Genomic DNA, 18,026 nt, shown 5'->3' with positions numbered 1-18,026 from the left:
TCTCATCGTCTCAGAGTACTCGGTTCAGTAGGTAATGTTGACACAAGTAAACAATTTATGATATCACCAATTTATCATAAAACGGGATTCACTTAACAGAAAGGTAACGCAGCACAGAAGGCAGGATAGTTATTAGTTGAGGTGCGGAAACTAACTTCTTAGCATTCGATGGATTCACCGTGCGGGTGCCAAGTCCATCATGTGGCAGAGGGGGTAACTCAGAGCAGTGCCTATGACTTGCGACCTAGGTAGGTTAAGGAGATCCCCTTTGAGATGTACATCAACGCTCACCTTCACTGCTCGAGTTGTCCGCCCTAATATTTAACAATTAATTCGTTTGTACAAATTAATTATTTAATGAGTCTAGGTTAAGCTACTAGCAGGATACAACAAGTGTAGCATGCCAAGCCAAATTATGTACATCAACGCTCACCTTCACTGCTCGAGTTATCCGCCCTAATATTTAACAATTAATTCGTTTGTACAAATTAATTATTTAATGAGTCTAGGTTAAGCTACTAGCAGGATACAACATGTGTAGCATGCCAAGCCAGAGCCAAAACTGACATAGCCGTGGTTACACCTTTTGTTTTATACACGTCAGAATAATTCGAGTAATATAATGAGTGAGGGTAGTTGACTATCGAACGATGTGTTGTTGTTGTTTATATTACTTATTGCCTACGAAAGCGCAAGTGTTTTTATATAGTCACCCAACTCTCCAACGACTCTGTCCACGTGACTTCCAACAACAAATGACGTTACCGCGTTTACCTGTTACTACTATAATCAATACAGCTACTTTTAATTAAAATTATTGTTCTTCCACGACATACTTATGAAATATATGAAAATATTATACTTATTTTTAATTTAAAAAAAAAAAACCTCCACCAGCATGTATGGAATGCAAAGTAATTTGTTATCTTAAAAAAAAACTTAAATTATTAAAATACCCACCTAATTTAAAACATTAGCATACTTTTTTCTCTTTGTTCAAATTTATGATTTATACAAGAATAATACGTAAAATGAATGAACAAAAGTACTCAATGAATTATTGTTTTGACAAATTATAATTGAACAAATAAATTTGTCGCAGTCCTTGTCATTGACATTGAATATCCGTCACTTTAATACTCATTAGCATAATATATTTACGTTTTACGCGCACCGCACTTCGCAAGTATTCGAACGTTAATAAAATCCCACCCCAATGACTCGGTTGTTGACCTTACCTCTGTCAAATCGCGGAAATTGTTAAACTATATGTTTTTATTATTTTATAACTATTTTCTTTAATAAAACTCCCTCCAACGTGGGCTGTGCAACTTATGTGATAAAACAACTTTCTCAAGAATTCGCTTACGATTTTTTCAAATTATTCGATAACTAAGCTGTGTGTATAATTTAGTGGTTTTTTACGTTTTTGTTATTGATAATTGGATAAAAATGGATCATAAGGAAGAGTATCATGATCCGGATTATCCCGAAATGCCTGTTAATGTAAAGGAAGAGGCGCCGATCATCTCTGAAGAGGATAAAATTGAAAAGATAAAACAAATTATACAGCGCGAATTTAGAAACGAATTAAACACGAGAGAAAACGAAGTAAAGCTTATAGATCAAAGGTTAGTTTATTTTAAGCTTACAAATACACGTTATTAAAGTATTTTGGTCGATACATTCGGCTCTTGACAAAATAAACATAACTACAGTATACAATAACTACTATGACTAACATGCGTTGTTTTTCTATTCTTTTATAGTTTCAAAGTCTTAATTTCTGAAACTTTTTTATTAAATGTGTATTTCGCTGGTTGCTAATAACGCTATCGACGGTTAACGATATTATAGATTTTTATAGTTGTGATGAACGAGGCCTTAAGGGGTTGTAAAACCTTCTGTTGATACAACCTATCAGTATTATGTTCAAGATAAGTTTTTAAAAACTTTTGAAACTGTTTACAGTTGTAACATTTCATATTACGTTTCTCATAGCTGTGTAGTGATATAGTAATAACTACTTTGTTGAGTGACATTAATATAGAAAATGACGCTTTTGACTTTCATAGTAATTGATGAAATAAAAAGACCATTCTTTCCATTGTTATCTTGCCTTGATACATACTATTCTACATAAGTAATAAGTTACACAAAATTTTCATATACCAATGTGTTTGTATATTACATATGAGTCATATATATAAGACTTTAACTGAGGTAGGGCACAGCAAGAAATTTCAAAATATGGATCAGTTCGACTGGGGTAGTATCTCGACCTTACAGAAGATCACATCTGAATAACACTGTTTTCAAGCATTGTTGTGTTCCTGTTGGTGAGAGGTGACCAGAGCTCCTGGGGGGAATAGGAGATAGGGTTGGCAATGCGCTTGCGATGCTTCTGGTGTTGCAGACTTATATAAGCTACGGTGACTGCTTACCATCAGTTGAGTCGTAAGCTTGTTTGCCAACCTAATATAAAAATAAAAGAATTACTTGAAAACAGTTTTCTATTTTATTTGTGTCTTCTTGTATTTGACTATACTGTATAATAAGTCAATAATTTTATTTAATCAATAAATTTATGATGAAGTAAACAATGCTCTCTCTAAATTGGTGGACTGGTTTAGTGTAAATAACTTATTAACAATAAAGAAATTAATTGTATTATACGTTATCTTCTTGGTGTGAAGTCCGAGCTGACGTTCCCCAGGGTGGTGTGTTGTCTCCATTACTGTTCTTCATCTGCATAAACTCCATATCCCAAAAAATTACTTCTTTCTACCACATGTATGCTGACAATTTGCAAATTTATACTCAGTCAAGTCTCGATAACCTATCCTCTGCTGTGGTTGCCACTAACAATGACTTGGCAACTATATACCAATGGAATAAATCATATGGACTCAAAGTTAATCCTAGTAAGTCACAAGTCATTGTCATTGGTTGTCCTAATATCATGTCGAGAGTTGATTGGGATAGCCTTCCTTCTGTAACATATAATTCTTCTGTAATACCTTACTGCACCTCTGTAAAGGATTGGGGCATTTACTTAAAACCAACCTTGTCATGGAGCAATCATATAAAAGAACTGAGTAAAGCTCATTGAGACGTTTGCAGTCATTTATTTCCATTTCCACTAAAACTATTGTTACTTATGTTAACACAATCCCTACTACTGACCATTCTTGACTATGCGTTTTTTTTTCGCTGAATTTCTTTTACGCACCACGTCGAGGAAGCCGGCGGGAGAGTGGGACTCCTGGCCAACCCAGACTACCCACTAAAACCCAGCGGTGCCCTCATCGCCATGGCGGGGCGCCACGGGTTCGCTTTCGTATGCTACCGCGACGCCCCGACGGTTGGCCCATGGGCACTGTCAGCGCAAATTCGATCACATTTCTGACTTTCGCTCTAAGCTTAAGTGACTTCCTATCCGTCTTTGCCGAAATGTACACATTCTCTCACTACTGTATTGTGTACTATTTAAACCAACTAGTCCTTTATACTTGAAGAACAAATTTGAATTCATTGGAGATCACAGTAAGGTACTTCGTTCGTCTGGAAATCTTACGCTTAGAATGCCTGTACATAAGACCAAATATTTTTGAGGTTCATTTGCTGTTCAGGCTATTATTTTGTGGACTACTTTACACTTACACATTCGCAAAGCTCAAAGCATTGCTTCATTTAAAAAAACTTGTAAAAGACTAATATCAGTCTCTTAATATGACATAATTATATATACAGGGTGTCCCAAAAAGTAGTGATAAGCGGAATTCCAGAGATAGGGCACCCCTTGGGGTATCCGAATCATCCCTATGTATGTTCAGCGATTTTGCATAGTTTTCGAGTTATGAATTTTTTTATATGTTTTTGAGAATTTTCCACCTGAACAACTTTAAAAATTTCTAAAAAAAAATTGAAGGCTTTTTAGAATTTTTGTTTTTGTATCTAAATAGTCATGAGCGGTAGTTTCCCGCTTAAAAGATTCAGCTTCTTAACTTTGATGGAAATTGTGAAAATCTAAGTGTAAAGTGAAAATTTTACGTTTTGAGAACTACGGCTTCAATTTTCAACTTAGAATTAAAAATCTAAACAGGCGATTTTATGGTTTCTAATTAGGCTTAAAAACTTTTCCAGAGTCTCAGCTTTCATAATCATAAATAAAAATTGTACTTAATGGGGCTACTTTTGCTAAAATTTGCCTTCAAAGACATCAAGGTGGAAAATTCTTAAAATTACCAATTTGAATAAAAAAAATTTTTTTGCTCAATTTATTATTCCTTTAAGGTTAAATAGTTTTGTCGGCGCTCTAGCTGGGTCATACGTATAGGATTCGTGCGGAGGAAAATGATAAATCCGAAGACTGAGTGATATGGTTCCAAAACGATGGTGCTCCATGCCACTTTGCAAGAATAGTCAGACAACATTTAACAGAAAGATTTAGAGACAGATGGATCGGCCGTGGAGGGCCCATTGCATGGCCGCCGCGGTCCCCAGACTTGTATCCAATCGATTTCTTTGTCTGGGGATATTATAAAGAAATAGTTTACGCTAAAAACATTAGCAACGTAGCGGAGTTAAGACGGATATTGAGGCAGGCAGAAGAAACAATTAAAAACAACAGAATAGCATTCGTAAGAGTTAATTAGTCTGTTAACCAACCAAAAGATTGTAAGAAAACTAAGATCGAAGATTTAATAAACATTTGGAGGTTATTTAGGTTTAATTAATAAAACGAAAAGTCTTAAAATTATTTATTATAAAAAGTTTTCAATATGTCGACCTTCGTGCTCTACATCGTCTTAAAAAGTTTTATTTGAGTCTTAAATTCTAAATGCTATTCTGTTGTTTTTAATTGTTTCTTCTGCCTGCCTCAATTTTCGTCTTAACTCCGCTACGTTGCTAATGTTTTTAGCGTAAACTATTTCTTTATAACATCCCCAGACAAATAAATCGATTGGATTCAAGTCTGGGGACCGCGGCGGCCATGCAATCTTTCTGTTAAATGTTGTCTGACTATTCTTGCAAAGTGGCATGGAGCACCATCGTTTTGCAACCATATCACTCAGTCTTCGGATTTATCATTTTCCTCCGCACGAATCCTATACGTATGACCCAGCTAGAGCGCCGACAAAACTATTTAACCTTAAAGGAATAATAAATTGAGCAAAAAAATTTTTTTTATTCAAATTGGTAATTTTAAGAATTTTCCACCTTGATGTCTTTGAAGGCAAATTTTAGCAAAAGTAGCCCCATTAAGTACAACTTTTTATTTATGATTATGAAAGCTGAGACTCTGGAAAAGTTTTTAAGCCTAATTAGAAACCATAAAATCGCCTGTTTAGATTTTTAATTCTAAGTTGAAAATTGAAGTCATAGTTCACAAAACGTAAAATTTTCACTTTACACTTAGATTTTCACAATTTCCATCAAAGTTAAGAAGCTGAATCTTTTAAGCGGGAAACTACAGCTCATGACTATTTAGATACAAAAACAAAAATTCTAAAAAGTCTTCAATTTTTTTTTTTAGAAATTTTTAAAGTTGTTCAGGTGGAAAATTCTCAAAAACATATAAAAAAAATCATAACTCGAAAACTATGCAAAATCGCTGAACATACATAGGGGTGATTCGGATACCCCAAGGGGTGCCCTATCTCTGGAATTCCGCTTATCACTACTTTTTGGGACACCCTGTATATGTGTGTATTATTTACCCTGCACTTATATTTTATTGTTATGTACGTGTAAATTTATATACCTATAGGAATATTTAATAGTTTATTGTATACAATTTATTGGTATTATTTGTATCTCATTTTGTTTGATGTACATTTATTATACACCACCTACTTATTTCTTTTTTTTCCCTTAAGCCTAACCCTAAGGTTGCCTGGAAGAAATCGCTATCGAGCGATAAGGCCGCCTCATTTTACATTATACTTTTTTCTTTACAATTCTGTATTAAATTACTCTATGTGGTACAATAAAGAATAAATAAAATAAAATTGTATGAAATTATCAGGACTTAATTTTAAACAAGTTGATATCCATCCAGAACTCTGGCGATAAACTAATTTTTATTAATTCGACCATTTATCTTGGTATCACCATTGATTGTAAGTTGCAGTGGGGATCCCATATCTGTTGACTGACGGATAGACTTAGTTCTGCAGCTTACTCGGTTAAGCGAATATGATTATTAAAAGATGTCAATACAGCTAAATTAGTGTATTTCGGCTACTTCCATAGAATAATGTCGTATGGCATTTTGCTATGGGGCAATGGGACTGATATTGGTAAGTCTTTAGATTAAGACCAGTCGAATAAAAAAAAATAACCTTAAACTATCTAACTTCAAACTTTGACGGTTTATCAGCATAACTTCGTTACAAAATTAATTCGACGGGTCTTAATCTAAAGACTTAGCCACTGATATTAATGCTGTCTTTATTCTGAACAGAAGGGCTACCCATTATATATATAAAATGTATAAAAATCTCCGAGAGAGAAGTTCAAAGATATCCATATCCTGACCTTTGTATCACATTATATTTATGAAAATATTATGTTTATACGTAAAAATAGGTAGTTTTTTCTTATCCGTAGTGATTGACATGTCTTACATAATGTAACACTCAGGAATGTCCACATACTAACGTTTCCTAAATGCCGACTCAGAAAAAAAGTTGTTCCTTTATTGAGTTTCTTGGAATGTCTATTTTGCCTGTCATTAGACTTTGTTCCAAATCTAAGCAGGTGGCATGTGGTGATTTCGGCACACACGATTGGCTGTCTCGTGTTTGTCCTGATCATTTCATGGTCGTACTGTGTAATTTTGTTTACTTATTGAGAGGTTTTTTTCCTCTGGATTTTTATTCTCTCGGCCAACACTAGGGTCCATTATGTTAATTAATTTGTTTTAATATTTAATAAAGTCGATGACATAAAATATCAATGAACTCAACAGAGACATTACAGATTAGAACAAAAAATATATTGTTTTTTTAGTGAATAACACTGGGTACATTACCTGAGTTTGTAATGTACCTGACGTTAATGTTGTTAGTTGATCTGCTACCATGACTTATTTTGTTTTTGAAATATATTTTTGACATTCGTTAAGTGTGTGTAATCTTTATGGTGGAAATAAATATTTTAATTTCATTACAAAATTTATTATTTCCAATAAAAAACAAAAATATTTATATATATTATTTATGTATGGTAATTGTATATGTGTGTGCGTATGAATTAATGAACCTATCATACACTATTTTTATTCATCCTTTAGAATATTGTACACTTCCTATCTGTCACTACTATATCGTGTCCTGTGCCCAAAGGTTATCTGGAAGAAATCGCTCTTCAGCGATAAGATCGCCTTTGTACATCTTTTATTTTGTAATTACTACTGTTTGTTTATATTTTGGTGTACAATAAAGAATATATTATTATTATTATTATTTCTACGTTGTATAATCTCGGCTAGTAACCATTAAGCCGGGTAGTCGATGACACGGGCCTAGGCCAAATGTACATCAACGGGTTAGCAAATAAAGGGTTATTAAATTTATATACATTATATTTCATAATCGTTAGTGTGACAGTTTATATAAGTGTTAGTCTTTAGTCGGATGGGTTGGGCTCATTTTGGAGAAATTTTCTTACCAATCTGCATGTGTTTAGAATTGCTTTTATTATTATTAATATTATTTGTTTGCCTATTCCCTCACTCAGTTATTTACAAATACAAAGTTGCGTTGTCCAGTAAGATCATTTGGCTAATTATCGTTGTGAGCTCAGATATAGATTTGCAAATGTTAGAAATGTAAGCAGTCGTGGCAGTCGCAGTTATTTAGTTCAAGCACATGTACAGTGAGAGTTTGTTCGAGAAATAGTCAATGAAATTAATACATACATTCTAAATCTAAGATAGAATGACATAAATATAATAAAATAAAAATTTACAACATACACAGTCATCCATTCTTAAAGTAAGCAACTTAATGCTTGTGTTATAGGTAACACTCGACTGGTATAGCTACATATATATTTTTTCGATAAACATACATATTATAAATAATACATATATAAATAAATATATATATTACACCCAAACTCGGGGTAGGAACCGAACCCACAACCCCCGGAGCAGTAAGCAGGGTCACTACAAACTGCACCAACGGGCTAGCCAATATTTACGTTAATACATTTCCAGTAGCGCGATAATTTCTTTTATTAAAATTTTAGCAACTTGTGTCATCTTGGTTTTCTTTTTCCCAAAAAAAAAAAAATCTAACGAATTCCATGGAAATGACCCCAAATGTATACAATAAACAGTATTTAGTGTGTGTGTAGTAATAGAGATATATTCATATCGCTTCATACGCTTCAGCCTGTAATATCCCACTACTTGGCATAGGCCTCTTTCCCCGTGTAGGAGAAGGATCAGAGCTTAATCCACTACGCTGCTCCAATGCGGGTTGGCGGATATATTCCCTACTATGAGTAACGATCGCTATCAGGTGTACTTGATAACAACCGGGACCGATGGCTTAACGTGCTCTTCTAGGCACGGTGGGGAGACCCACAAAGACTGCACAAACACCCAGACCACGGCAAACACCAATACAAATGTTTGTCATGTGCGGGGATCAGTACAATCCATGGCTGTAACCGTTGCGCCAATGCGGCGTCAGAGATATTATATTTTGAGTAAAAGAACGGTACTGTATTTATGTGGTTACCAAATCATATGTCATACAGAAATATACAGCATATGTGGTATATGTGGTATAGATTAACGTGATCCTGTTTGTACGAAATTATTATAGAATGTTAAATATAAGTTTTTATACGAGATACGCAGGTGTGACTTAACACCTGGTGTAAGCTTTACCTTGACTCACTGTCTAAAAGTCGAGTTATCTATTCAATTTATTTATGCAATAATACAAATTCTTTATTGAAATTTCTAAATGACAAATCTGAGGGGAAAGACTAGTAATTAATAATTTTCGGTTAGTCTTACTCATTATTGTAGATTAGTCATTAAGAATTGGTGGTAACTTCTCGTTAACCATAATAAATAAACTCCCCACAGTCACACACACTCACACAGTACACAAGCTCAAACGCCCAGCAAATGTATAGTCAATAAAAATGTATACCATGCGCGGGGATCGAACCCACAATCACCAGAACAGTCATATCGCCAGTGCTCTGACCGCTACGCTAACGTGTAGTCTCTATAATAATGGAAGAATGAGGATAGTCGAATACTTTCAAGCTATTTTTTTTTTGTTTGTTCCAGAATGACTTCCGCGAGAAGATATCTCCATCAAGTAAGATACGCGCTCGTAAATAACTACTACAAGGATCAAAAACTACAACTGACCGGGAGTCAGATAGAAGATGACATCGCTCAGCAGACTGAACCCAGGGCGAGATCTGAAGTGAGTGTTATGATTGAAAAGTAAATTATGATTGTAATAGCTAAATAGCACTGCAACTGCAATAGGACTGCAATAGGCTGGAATGATGATGATGATGATGATGAGCTAAATAGCATAATTCTTGAGCTACGGTAGGGAGGAAGTGTTGGCGAAATTTGGAGCAGTAGTTATGGGATAGCAAATAATGTCTAGTTCAAAAATTCAAGCACTGGTCGATCAGAGCTATATAACAATCATCAAAAGTTTTGTGTTCCCATAGTAGGGAGGAAACAATCTCTCTGGTGTAGTGGTGTGAGTGGTCGCCAAAAAACACCGACGGTTTGGGGGTTGAATCCCGCTCGGGGTGGATATTTGTATTTGTACAAATATTCCTTTCCGCTTTGGATGTCTGTCCTTGTGGGTCTCCCCACCGTTCCTCTGAGAGCACGTTAAGCCATAGGTCCCGCCTATTATAAATACCTGATAATGTTCGTTTTTTTTTTTTATGTTACTAAGTCGGCAAACAAGCGTACGGCTCACCTGATGGTAAGCGATTACCGTAGCTTATAGACACCTGCAACACCAGAAGCATCGCAAACACGTTGCCGACCCAATCCCCAATCCCCCCAGGAGTTCTGGTCACCTTACTCACTAACAGGAACACAATATTGCTTGAAAACAGTATTATTTTGCTGTGATCTTCTGTTCGTTACTCATAGTAGGGAATATATCCGCCAACCGGCAGTGGAGCAGCGTGGTGGATTAAGATCCTTCTCCTACATGGAGGAAGCGGCCTATATAGCCTATATATGGGATGTTACCGTTGCGCCAACGCGTCGTTACCTTTGACTAATAGTAATAATTATTTGTTTTCTTCAGGTTTCGTCGATTCTCCGAGAAAGTCAGCGCCGCCTACATCCGTCGGTCCGGAAGCTCCTCGGCAAACAGACTGTCAATATAGAAGAGATATTCAGATCGAGGGAACCTAGGAATAAATCTAGGATTAATTATTCTGTGAGTACCAATGTAATATATTCTTTAGCATTTTTGGTTTGGTTCAGTTATAATTCAGGAACTGGACAAAGCTGAGCTTTGTCATCGGTTGTTCTCTGAAGAATCGACATTCCTAATCGGTTGTATCTTCACTTTTAATAATTAAAATTTTAATTTGTAATATGACGATTCGAAGCCTATTTGAATAAAACTATGTTGATTTTGCTATGTTAGGTTATTGTCCTGACAAAGTTTGTATTATTATTTTTTTATATAGTTTGGCTTGCGTTTGACCCCTATTTTACCTGATGTTAAGTGAGAATGTGGTCTAGGATGGAGCACACTTACCTAGAAGTAGCCTATTCACTCACGAGTTAAGATCCCCAGACAGGCAAATTTTTAAAAAAATAGCGATTTAATCACGAAAAATATATCATAGCAGCCTTTCGCAGTACACTACTAGACATAGGCCTCCACAAGTTGCCAACTCATGTGTGTTGCTCATAGTCACCACGCTGGGCAGGCGGGTTGGTGACCGCAGTACTGGCTTTGTCGCACCGAAGACGCTGCTGCCCGTCTTCGGCCTGTGTATTTCAAAGCCAGCAGTTGGATGATTATCCCACCATCCGTAGGCTTTTTAAGTTCCAAGGTGGTAGCGGAACTGTGTTATCCCTTAGTCGCCTCTTAAGACACCCACGGGAAGAGAGGGAGAAAAATATATGGTGGATAGTAAATTATAAAATTGAATATTTTGTTGCAGACTATGGTACAGCCAAAGAACGTAACAATATCCGCAGACTCAACAGTGTCTCTACGTCCTCCAAGCATAGAGAATGTAAAAGAAGACGAGCCTTGCTCCAGCAGACCCAAGAAGGTACCTCGCCATCTCGATCCTAAGATCAGTAATGTGGTCACTCTTGATGAGATCACGAGAAACAAAAAGAAGCATAGGTTTAGGATTATTATAGGTGAGGAAACTATATATACCATTAAAAATTTTAATTACAGAAATTTTTAATTTTTTTAACCCGATTTTTTTCACAATTTTCACCAATAATGAAAGATTCAAAAAACATTTTTCTCTGTCTGATCTGCTGATTGTGGTTTCGATTCCCGCCTCGAGTCTTGGTGTAACATGTTCATTTGAGTATTGTTTGTGTACATTAATAATTAAAAAGAAAACGTCTGTGCTTCAGACCACACGACCGAGTAAAACTTTGGTAGCTCCATCTAACTTAAATTTTCCTCTCAAGTGCCGTTCGCCTCGCCCGATCACAATTTTCGTAACGCCCTCGTCACGCATTCACCAGCTTAATCCCCAAGAGAAGCGTGTGTACAGAAGTTTTACTTCAAAAATGTACCTAACACAGGCATTAAGTTGCTCAGCTTAAACGACCGTGTGTGTGTGTCAATATATTTCATTTACAATTGGCATCCATAATTACGTTTCTCAAATTCTTTTCCTATTTTCCCTTTATTTTTCATAACTTAAAATATCTACAATCATCCTCATCAAACAGGTAATACATCGAAATACGCGCCCCCGGCTTCCCGTCTAGATCGTTCGACCCACAAGTGGCTACTATACGTGCGTGGCCCACCGTCCCACCCGGATCTGTCTCGCGTGATATCCGCTGTAGACGTCCAGCTACACCATTCGTACGCTCCACACCACACTGTACATATAGAGTGAGTATTTTGTTTTATTATCTATAGCTTCAATCAATCAATTCAACCCATTTATTGAGGGTAGTTCACAGTAGGAAATACTTTGCTCAAAATCTAGATCACAGTTAAATAACGCTAGTCTCAAGTAGTCGTGTGTTCTTGTGTAAGGTCGAAAGCTCCTGAGGGGAATCAGGGATAGGGTCGGCAACGCGCTTGGAATAATTCTGGTGCCGCAGACGTCTATAAGCTACAGTAACTGTCTCAACAAGTGGTACTGTGTACTTTTATACAATTAATGATGATTTTGATATGTGCTCTAAAGTGTAAATAATAAATTTAATTGATAAATGTATGTTTAAATATGTTGTATTTAATCTATAATGTAATATAGTATGTCAAAATCTTTAATTTTAATTGTAATATATTAAAATATCATTGATGTATATAAAGAATAGTGATGGGTCTAAAATAGGACCCTGTAAAACACCAGTTTTAAAGAAATTATTTTATTTACGACTCTGTTTAAATGAATCTTTCCAAATTCAACTTACTAACATTATTAGTGTAACAGTTATCTGCAAATACTTTTAGACCATTATATTTCTACTGTCATTGTTAATAAAATACCAACTTTTAACTTATAAATTAATTTATTTATTAGAGGAATTTTTTTCGAAATATGTTTTAGTGTTATGTTGCTTATGAAAGAACTATTTATTGATTTTGATTATGATTATTTCTATATGAAAAAATAAGGTTTTCAAGTTCCCTTCTTTGCAGAAGTATCGCCACTTACCAAACTTAAAAAAATATATGTCCGATAAAAATTGACCTAACGTAAAATACATTTGTTTCCAGCAAGCCCCCCTTCCAGGTGTCCCGGAGGGGGTGGGGAGAATTCCCAGCTAGAGTCACCCTCCACTTTCCGCTACCAGACCGGAACCGGCCCGCAACCGTTTCTCACACTATCAAGCTGGACAGACACTACACTGGCTTGCAGACCCTCGGTCAGTACTAGTAACAAAATATATATTGTATGTATATGTATTGTATTAATGTTTATTTATTTATCTTATATGGAGAAAGATGCCTATGCCCAACAGTGGGATGTTATGGGCTGGATGCGTATGCGATATTTTATATTGGTCATTGAGATATTATCTCTAGAATTCTGAGGTCTAGAAGCTATTTATTCTATTTTAAAGAAATGCGCAGTTATTATTTGAACTACTTAAAAAACTGTATCTCAAAGTAACAGAGACTGGTAGTACTAATATTGGCTGAGGAGAGTGATAATGGGGAATCCCTCACTTATACTGTTTAAATTTGATAGATAATTTGATAGAGGATAAATTAAAGAAAAAAAAAATTAGCTAATTAAGATATTTTCTCTATTTTATTTCAAAGTTAAATCTTACAAAGTTTGTATGGAATTTAATATTTCTTTAATAAATGAAACTTTTATCAGTCATAAATAAATGACAATATACAAGCACAAACGCCCAGACCACGACTAACATCTATATGGGCAATACAAATGCCTGTAGAGCGAGGATCGAACCCACGACCGCCAGCGCAACAGCCAGTGCTTGTAAAGTCTAAATGAAGTTTTGTGAGATGTACAGTTATTAAATTTAAATGAAAATAGATGATAAAATCATTATAAACATTTATTTATATTATAGGTGCTGAAACAGTAGCAGACGTGTGGCTATACAGTACGCCGGAAATGCTAGAATTTGAATACAAAGCTGATGACGAACAAACCGTCCAACCTGAGAAACCGCCGCAGCAAATAAAACAAGAGGAACCACAGGACGTACCGATGTTAGATCCTGATGAATTAAAAGAAACACAAAACGATAGCTGGCTAGACTTCTTTGCAAAAGACACAACAGAAGTTAACGTTGATGAAATGTTCGTTAAGAATATAAAGAAAGAAATACAAGACAGAGAGACAGAGAACACACAAACGAACGAACAGATAATATCGAACGGAGTCGAACATGATATTGAAACTAAAGATATAAAGATCGAAGCTCCTCCAATAGAAGATTCAAATAAACACAAAAAACGTATAATGAAATATATGGAACCGACGACCAGAAAAATATATTATCTAGAAGTTGACAGAGATCTGGATCTATCTAAAGTTCAAGAAATAGTCATAAATTCTCAGGGTGAAATGCAGACGGCTAAAATAAGTCCGATCAAATCGAACGGCTTGAAACATGTTAAGAAAAAACCTGTGTCGCTATTGAAGCCGGAGATCAAGAATCAGTTGAAGAGAAACGTTGAATCGGATAAGATTGTGAGAAATAAATTTCATCACATAGAAAACGATCATTGTTACTTAGCGACAAGTTGGACGATACAAGAGAGGAAAGTTGGCGAAGTTAAAAGTGAATCCGTTTGTGATAAGCTTAAAACTGTTTTGACGAGGTTTTCTTGCGCCAGAGTGATTGTTAGTTATTTGTTGAAGAAAATACCTTTAATAAACACGGAAGCGAGGAATCCGAATTTTGTCCAGTGTTTGCCGTTTGTTGTGGACAGCGATGAGAAGTATTGGAAATTGGATTTCGCTAAACGGAGAAATATGGAGGTAGGTGAATTTGAATATCCTTGAGTCAGTCAGTCAGTACAGCCTATTGCAGTCTACTGCTGAACATAGGCCTCCCCAAATTCGCGCCAGAATATATATTATAGAATATATATAATAACATTGAGGTTAACGATAAATTCTCTCAGTTATTATTGTATCGGCCATATGTTTGTCAAAGTCTGGACGTTTGTGTTTTGTGTACAACTCTCTAAAACGGTCATCTGGCTCAGTGGTCAGATTCAGGTTTAAGTAGACTTGACCTACTCAGTGAGTAAGGTTTGACGCCGCGGTGAAGCAACGGCTACAGCCATGGATTGTACCTGTCGCGCTGGTTGTGGGTTCGATCCCCGCACATGACAAACATTTGTGTTAGCCATACAGGTGTTTGCCGTGGTCTGAGTGTTTGTGCAGTCCTTGTGGGTCTCCCCACCGTGCCTCGGAGAGCACGTTAAGCCGTCGGTCCCGGCTATTATCATGTACACCTGATAGCGATCGTTACTCGTAGTAGGGAATATATCCGCCAACTCGCATTGGAGCAGCGTGGTGGATTAAGCTCTGATCATTCTCCTACATGGGGAAAGAGGCCTATGGCCAGGCCTATGTGAGTAAGGTTTATAATCTAGACATTATGTGAAGTGTGAACTAAAGCGCAATATTTTGAAAAACGTGTTTTTTTCAACTGAAATATGAAAATTCCACTTAATTCTTTGTGTACTAGAATCAGTTTCAACATCAAATATCGAAGTTTATTAATCTCTCAAAGCTGTCCTTATTTTTATTATCTACTAGCCGCCCGGACAGACTTCGTTCTTTTTTTTTAATTTTTTAAGTTATTTTTTAGTTTTAAAACCTTCCTTGGCCTTAAGGAACATACAAAATAAATAAATTAGCCGAATTGGTCGAGCCCATCTCGAGTTATGCGCTTAGCAACATTCATTTTTATTTATATAAATTTATTTTCTTGTAATTTTCAGTGGTCCAGAGCAAAGTTAATCAACAAAATGTTAACCGAACGCTTCGAAACCGATCCGACAAAAATTTGGAGAACAAAACAGATTCTATTATTCTCTAGACTGCACGGCTACTACCCAGTCAGACCAGATATTGTTAAAAGGGAACCGGAAATGGAAACAAACGAATGGTCATCTTGGAACGATCTGGAAAATTCCAGACAACTGGAATCCAATATCCGGAAACTTTATCCCAATCCATCGGATATATGCAGCTTATCTTTGTTCAATAGTGACGAATATGTTGAAAGAGATTCAACGGAATCGTTTGATTTGTGTGATACGGATGAAGAAATTGATATAATGAGTACGGATCAGCCGGTAAAAGTGAAAAGTGTTAAAGATGAAACTAATGTTGATTTAATTCCGTTGCCCGTGGATAAAGATGAGAAATTGAGGTTCTTCTATGTGGAGAAAGTTTGTTCGGACATTGGCATCGAGTTGAGGAACGAGGATGTAGGAAATGGGTACAGTTATAGGTCAGAAGTGTTTTTTTTTTTTAGTTTAAACTTACAGTAATAATTTTATCGGTTAATACGATGAATTGGTTTTGTATTGGCAATAATTTCTAAATTATTTAGTGCCTGTCTGTTCTATTAATAATAAAGTTTTAGATATGTATCCGAAGAAGGTATCCAACAGATAAAAACGTTTGATATATTTTTAATTTTCACTCGAAATTAAAATTTATTTATGGGATATTTCTATTAGCTATCTATGAATCTGAAAGTTGTAGGTTATGTTATTAATTAAGGTGAAATAGACCCTTTGTGTTTAATAATAAAAAATAATAAAAACGTAGGAGTGTAAGTGTGAGTATGTTATAAGTGCATTGACAACAAAACATTTTTTAGACCATTTTTTATGTCACTAGGTCGGCAAACAAGCGTACGGCTCACCTGATGGTAAGCAATTACCGTAGCTTATAGACGCCTGCAACACCAGAAGCATCGCAAGCGCGTTGCCGACCCAATCCCCAATCCCCCCAGCAGCTCTGGTCACCTTACTCAGCAACAGGAACACAATACTGCTTGAAAACAGTATTATTTATCTGTGATCTTCTGTAAGGTCGAGGTACTTACCCAGTTGGGCTGCTCCAGATTTTGACCAGGATATGTCCCGCTGTACTTCGGTTAAACATTATAAAGAGATACTAAAGCACATATTTATTATTTCCAGTGCGGTCCACAGTGTCCTGCTGACAGCGGCCAAGTGTTTCGCTGAAGAACTTCTCCGTACTTCGCTTGCAGACCAGACAAGTCTCGCCAACGACCCACAGCTTCCATCCATCTGGACGGGGTGGGCTATATCTTATATGTCACATTACTTTTGTAAAATAACTAACGACCCGCCCCGGCTTCGCACGGTTGCAAAAACTATAAATATTCCTCTACCATATTATATATTTACTATACATATAAACCTTTCTCTATAATCACACTATTTTCTAAGGAAATCCGCATCAAAATCCGTTGCGTAGTTTTAAAAATCTAAGTATACAGACAACGGGAAGCGACTTTGTTTTATACTGCTTAATTTCTAAATCGTACCAAACACAATTAGTGTGACTATATTCTTATACCCGCAAAACTTATAGACGTTTATTTCATGAAATAACCTGTTTAAACAAAAGAAAAATCTGAATTTTTTTCTCTTTTCTAATTGTACAATCGATTCAGATACAATGGAATATCTCAAGTATTTAATAAATTTATTCATTTTAATGAAAACAAACAGCACATAATTAATTTTATACAAAGCACATATTAAAAAAATCATTACCAGAACAGTTTCCAATAATTATGACACATAATAAGTACGTGACGTAGATGCGCCTTTCGAAGCCAAGCAAACTTAAATGAATTATTAAGATTACAGAGTGAGAAATTATTCAATTTACCGATTACATTAAGAATAATAATAATAACTAACAGTTGTATCGATCAACAATAACTTGATTATTAACTAAAATTTAAATTAAAAATGATAATATATTAGATGATATTTCCTTGCATCCTCAGGTCATCAGTGTCCACTCTAGTTCGCCTGGAGCACGTGTACCGAGCGAGTCGCGCCCACCGCGCCAACATCCTGAGCGCTCACGGGCTCGGCTCCGAGAGGAAGCAGACGCACGCGCTCTAATATACCGCCTTATATCATTCGGAATTTTATTTCAAACTACCCTCCGCCCACTTTCATAACTGGTTTACAAGTAAAGCACGAATTAAAAAAAAATATCTATTTTTATTAATTTCTTTCTTTTACAAGCCAGTGGTAAATGTTGAGAAGTATTGCAGAAAAATTTAACAT

The 18,026-nt window shown here is 35.8% G+C and overlaps 1 protein-coding gene across 1 annotated transcript; it reads left to right on the top strand.

Annotated features, from left to right (window-relative positions):
• The first annotated feature begins 1,437 nt into the window (after positions 1-1,437).
• On the top strand, positions 1,438-17,875 carry LOC123667854 (YEATS domain-containing protein 2). The gene is made up of 10 exons (XM_045601689.1): positions 1,438-1,631; positions 9,323-9,464; positions 10,323-10,457; positions 11,197-11,404; positions 11,957-12,125; positions 12,963-13,111; positions 13,790-14,706; positions 15,681-16,195; positions 16,896-17,015; positions 17,738-17,875. Exons 1-10 carry the CDS (start codon positions 1,453-1,455, stop codon positions 17,856-17,858), a joined length of 2,655 nt encoding a protein of 884 aa, XP_045457645.1. The 5' UTR covers positions 1,438-1,452; the 3' UTR covers positions 17,859-17,875.
• The last annotated feature ends 151 nt before the right edge of the window (positions 17,876-18,026 follow it).

This window comes from Melitaea cinxia, chromosome 29 (assembly GCF_905220565.1).
Source record: "Melitaea cinxia chromosome 29, ilMelCinx1.1, whole genome shotgun sequence".
NCBI lineage: Eukaryota > Metazoa > Arthropoda > Insecta > Lepidoptera > Nymphalidae > Melitaea > Melitaea cinxia.
The sequence above is the reverse complement of the archived record's forward strand: the minus strand, read 5'-3'. Positions and strand labels throughout refer to the sequence as shown.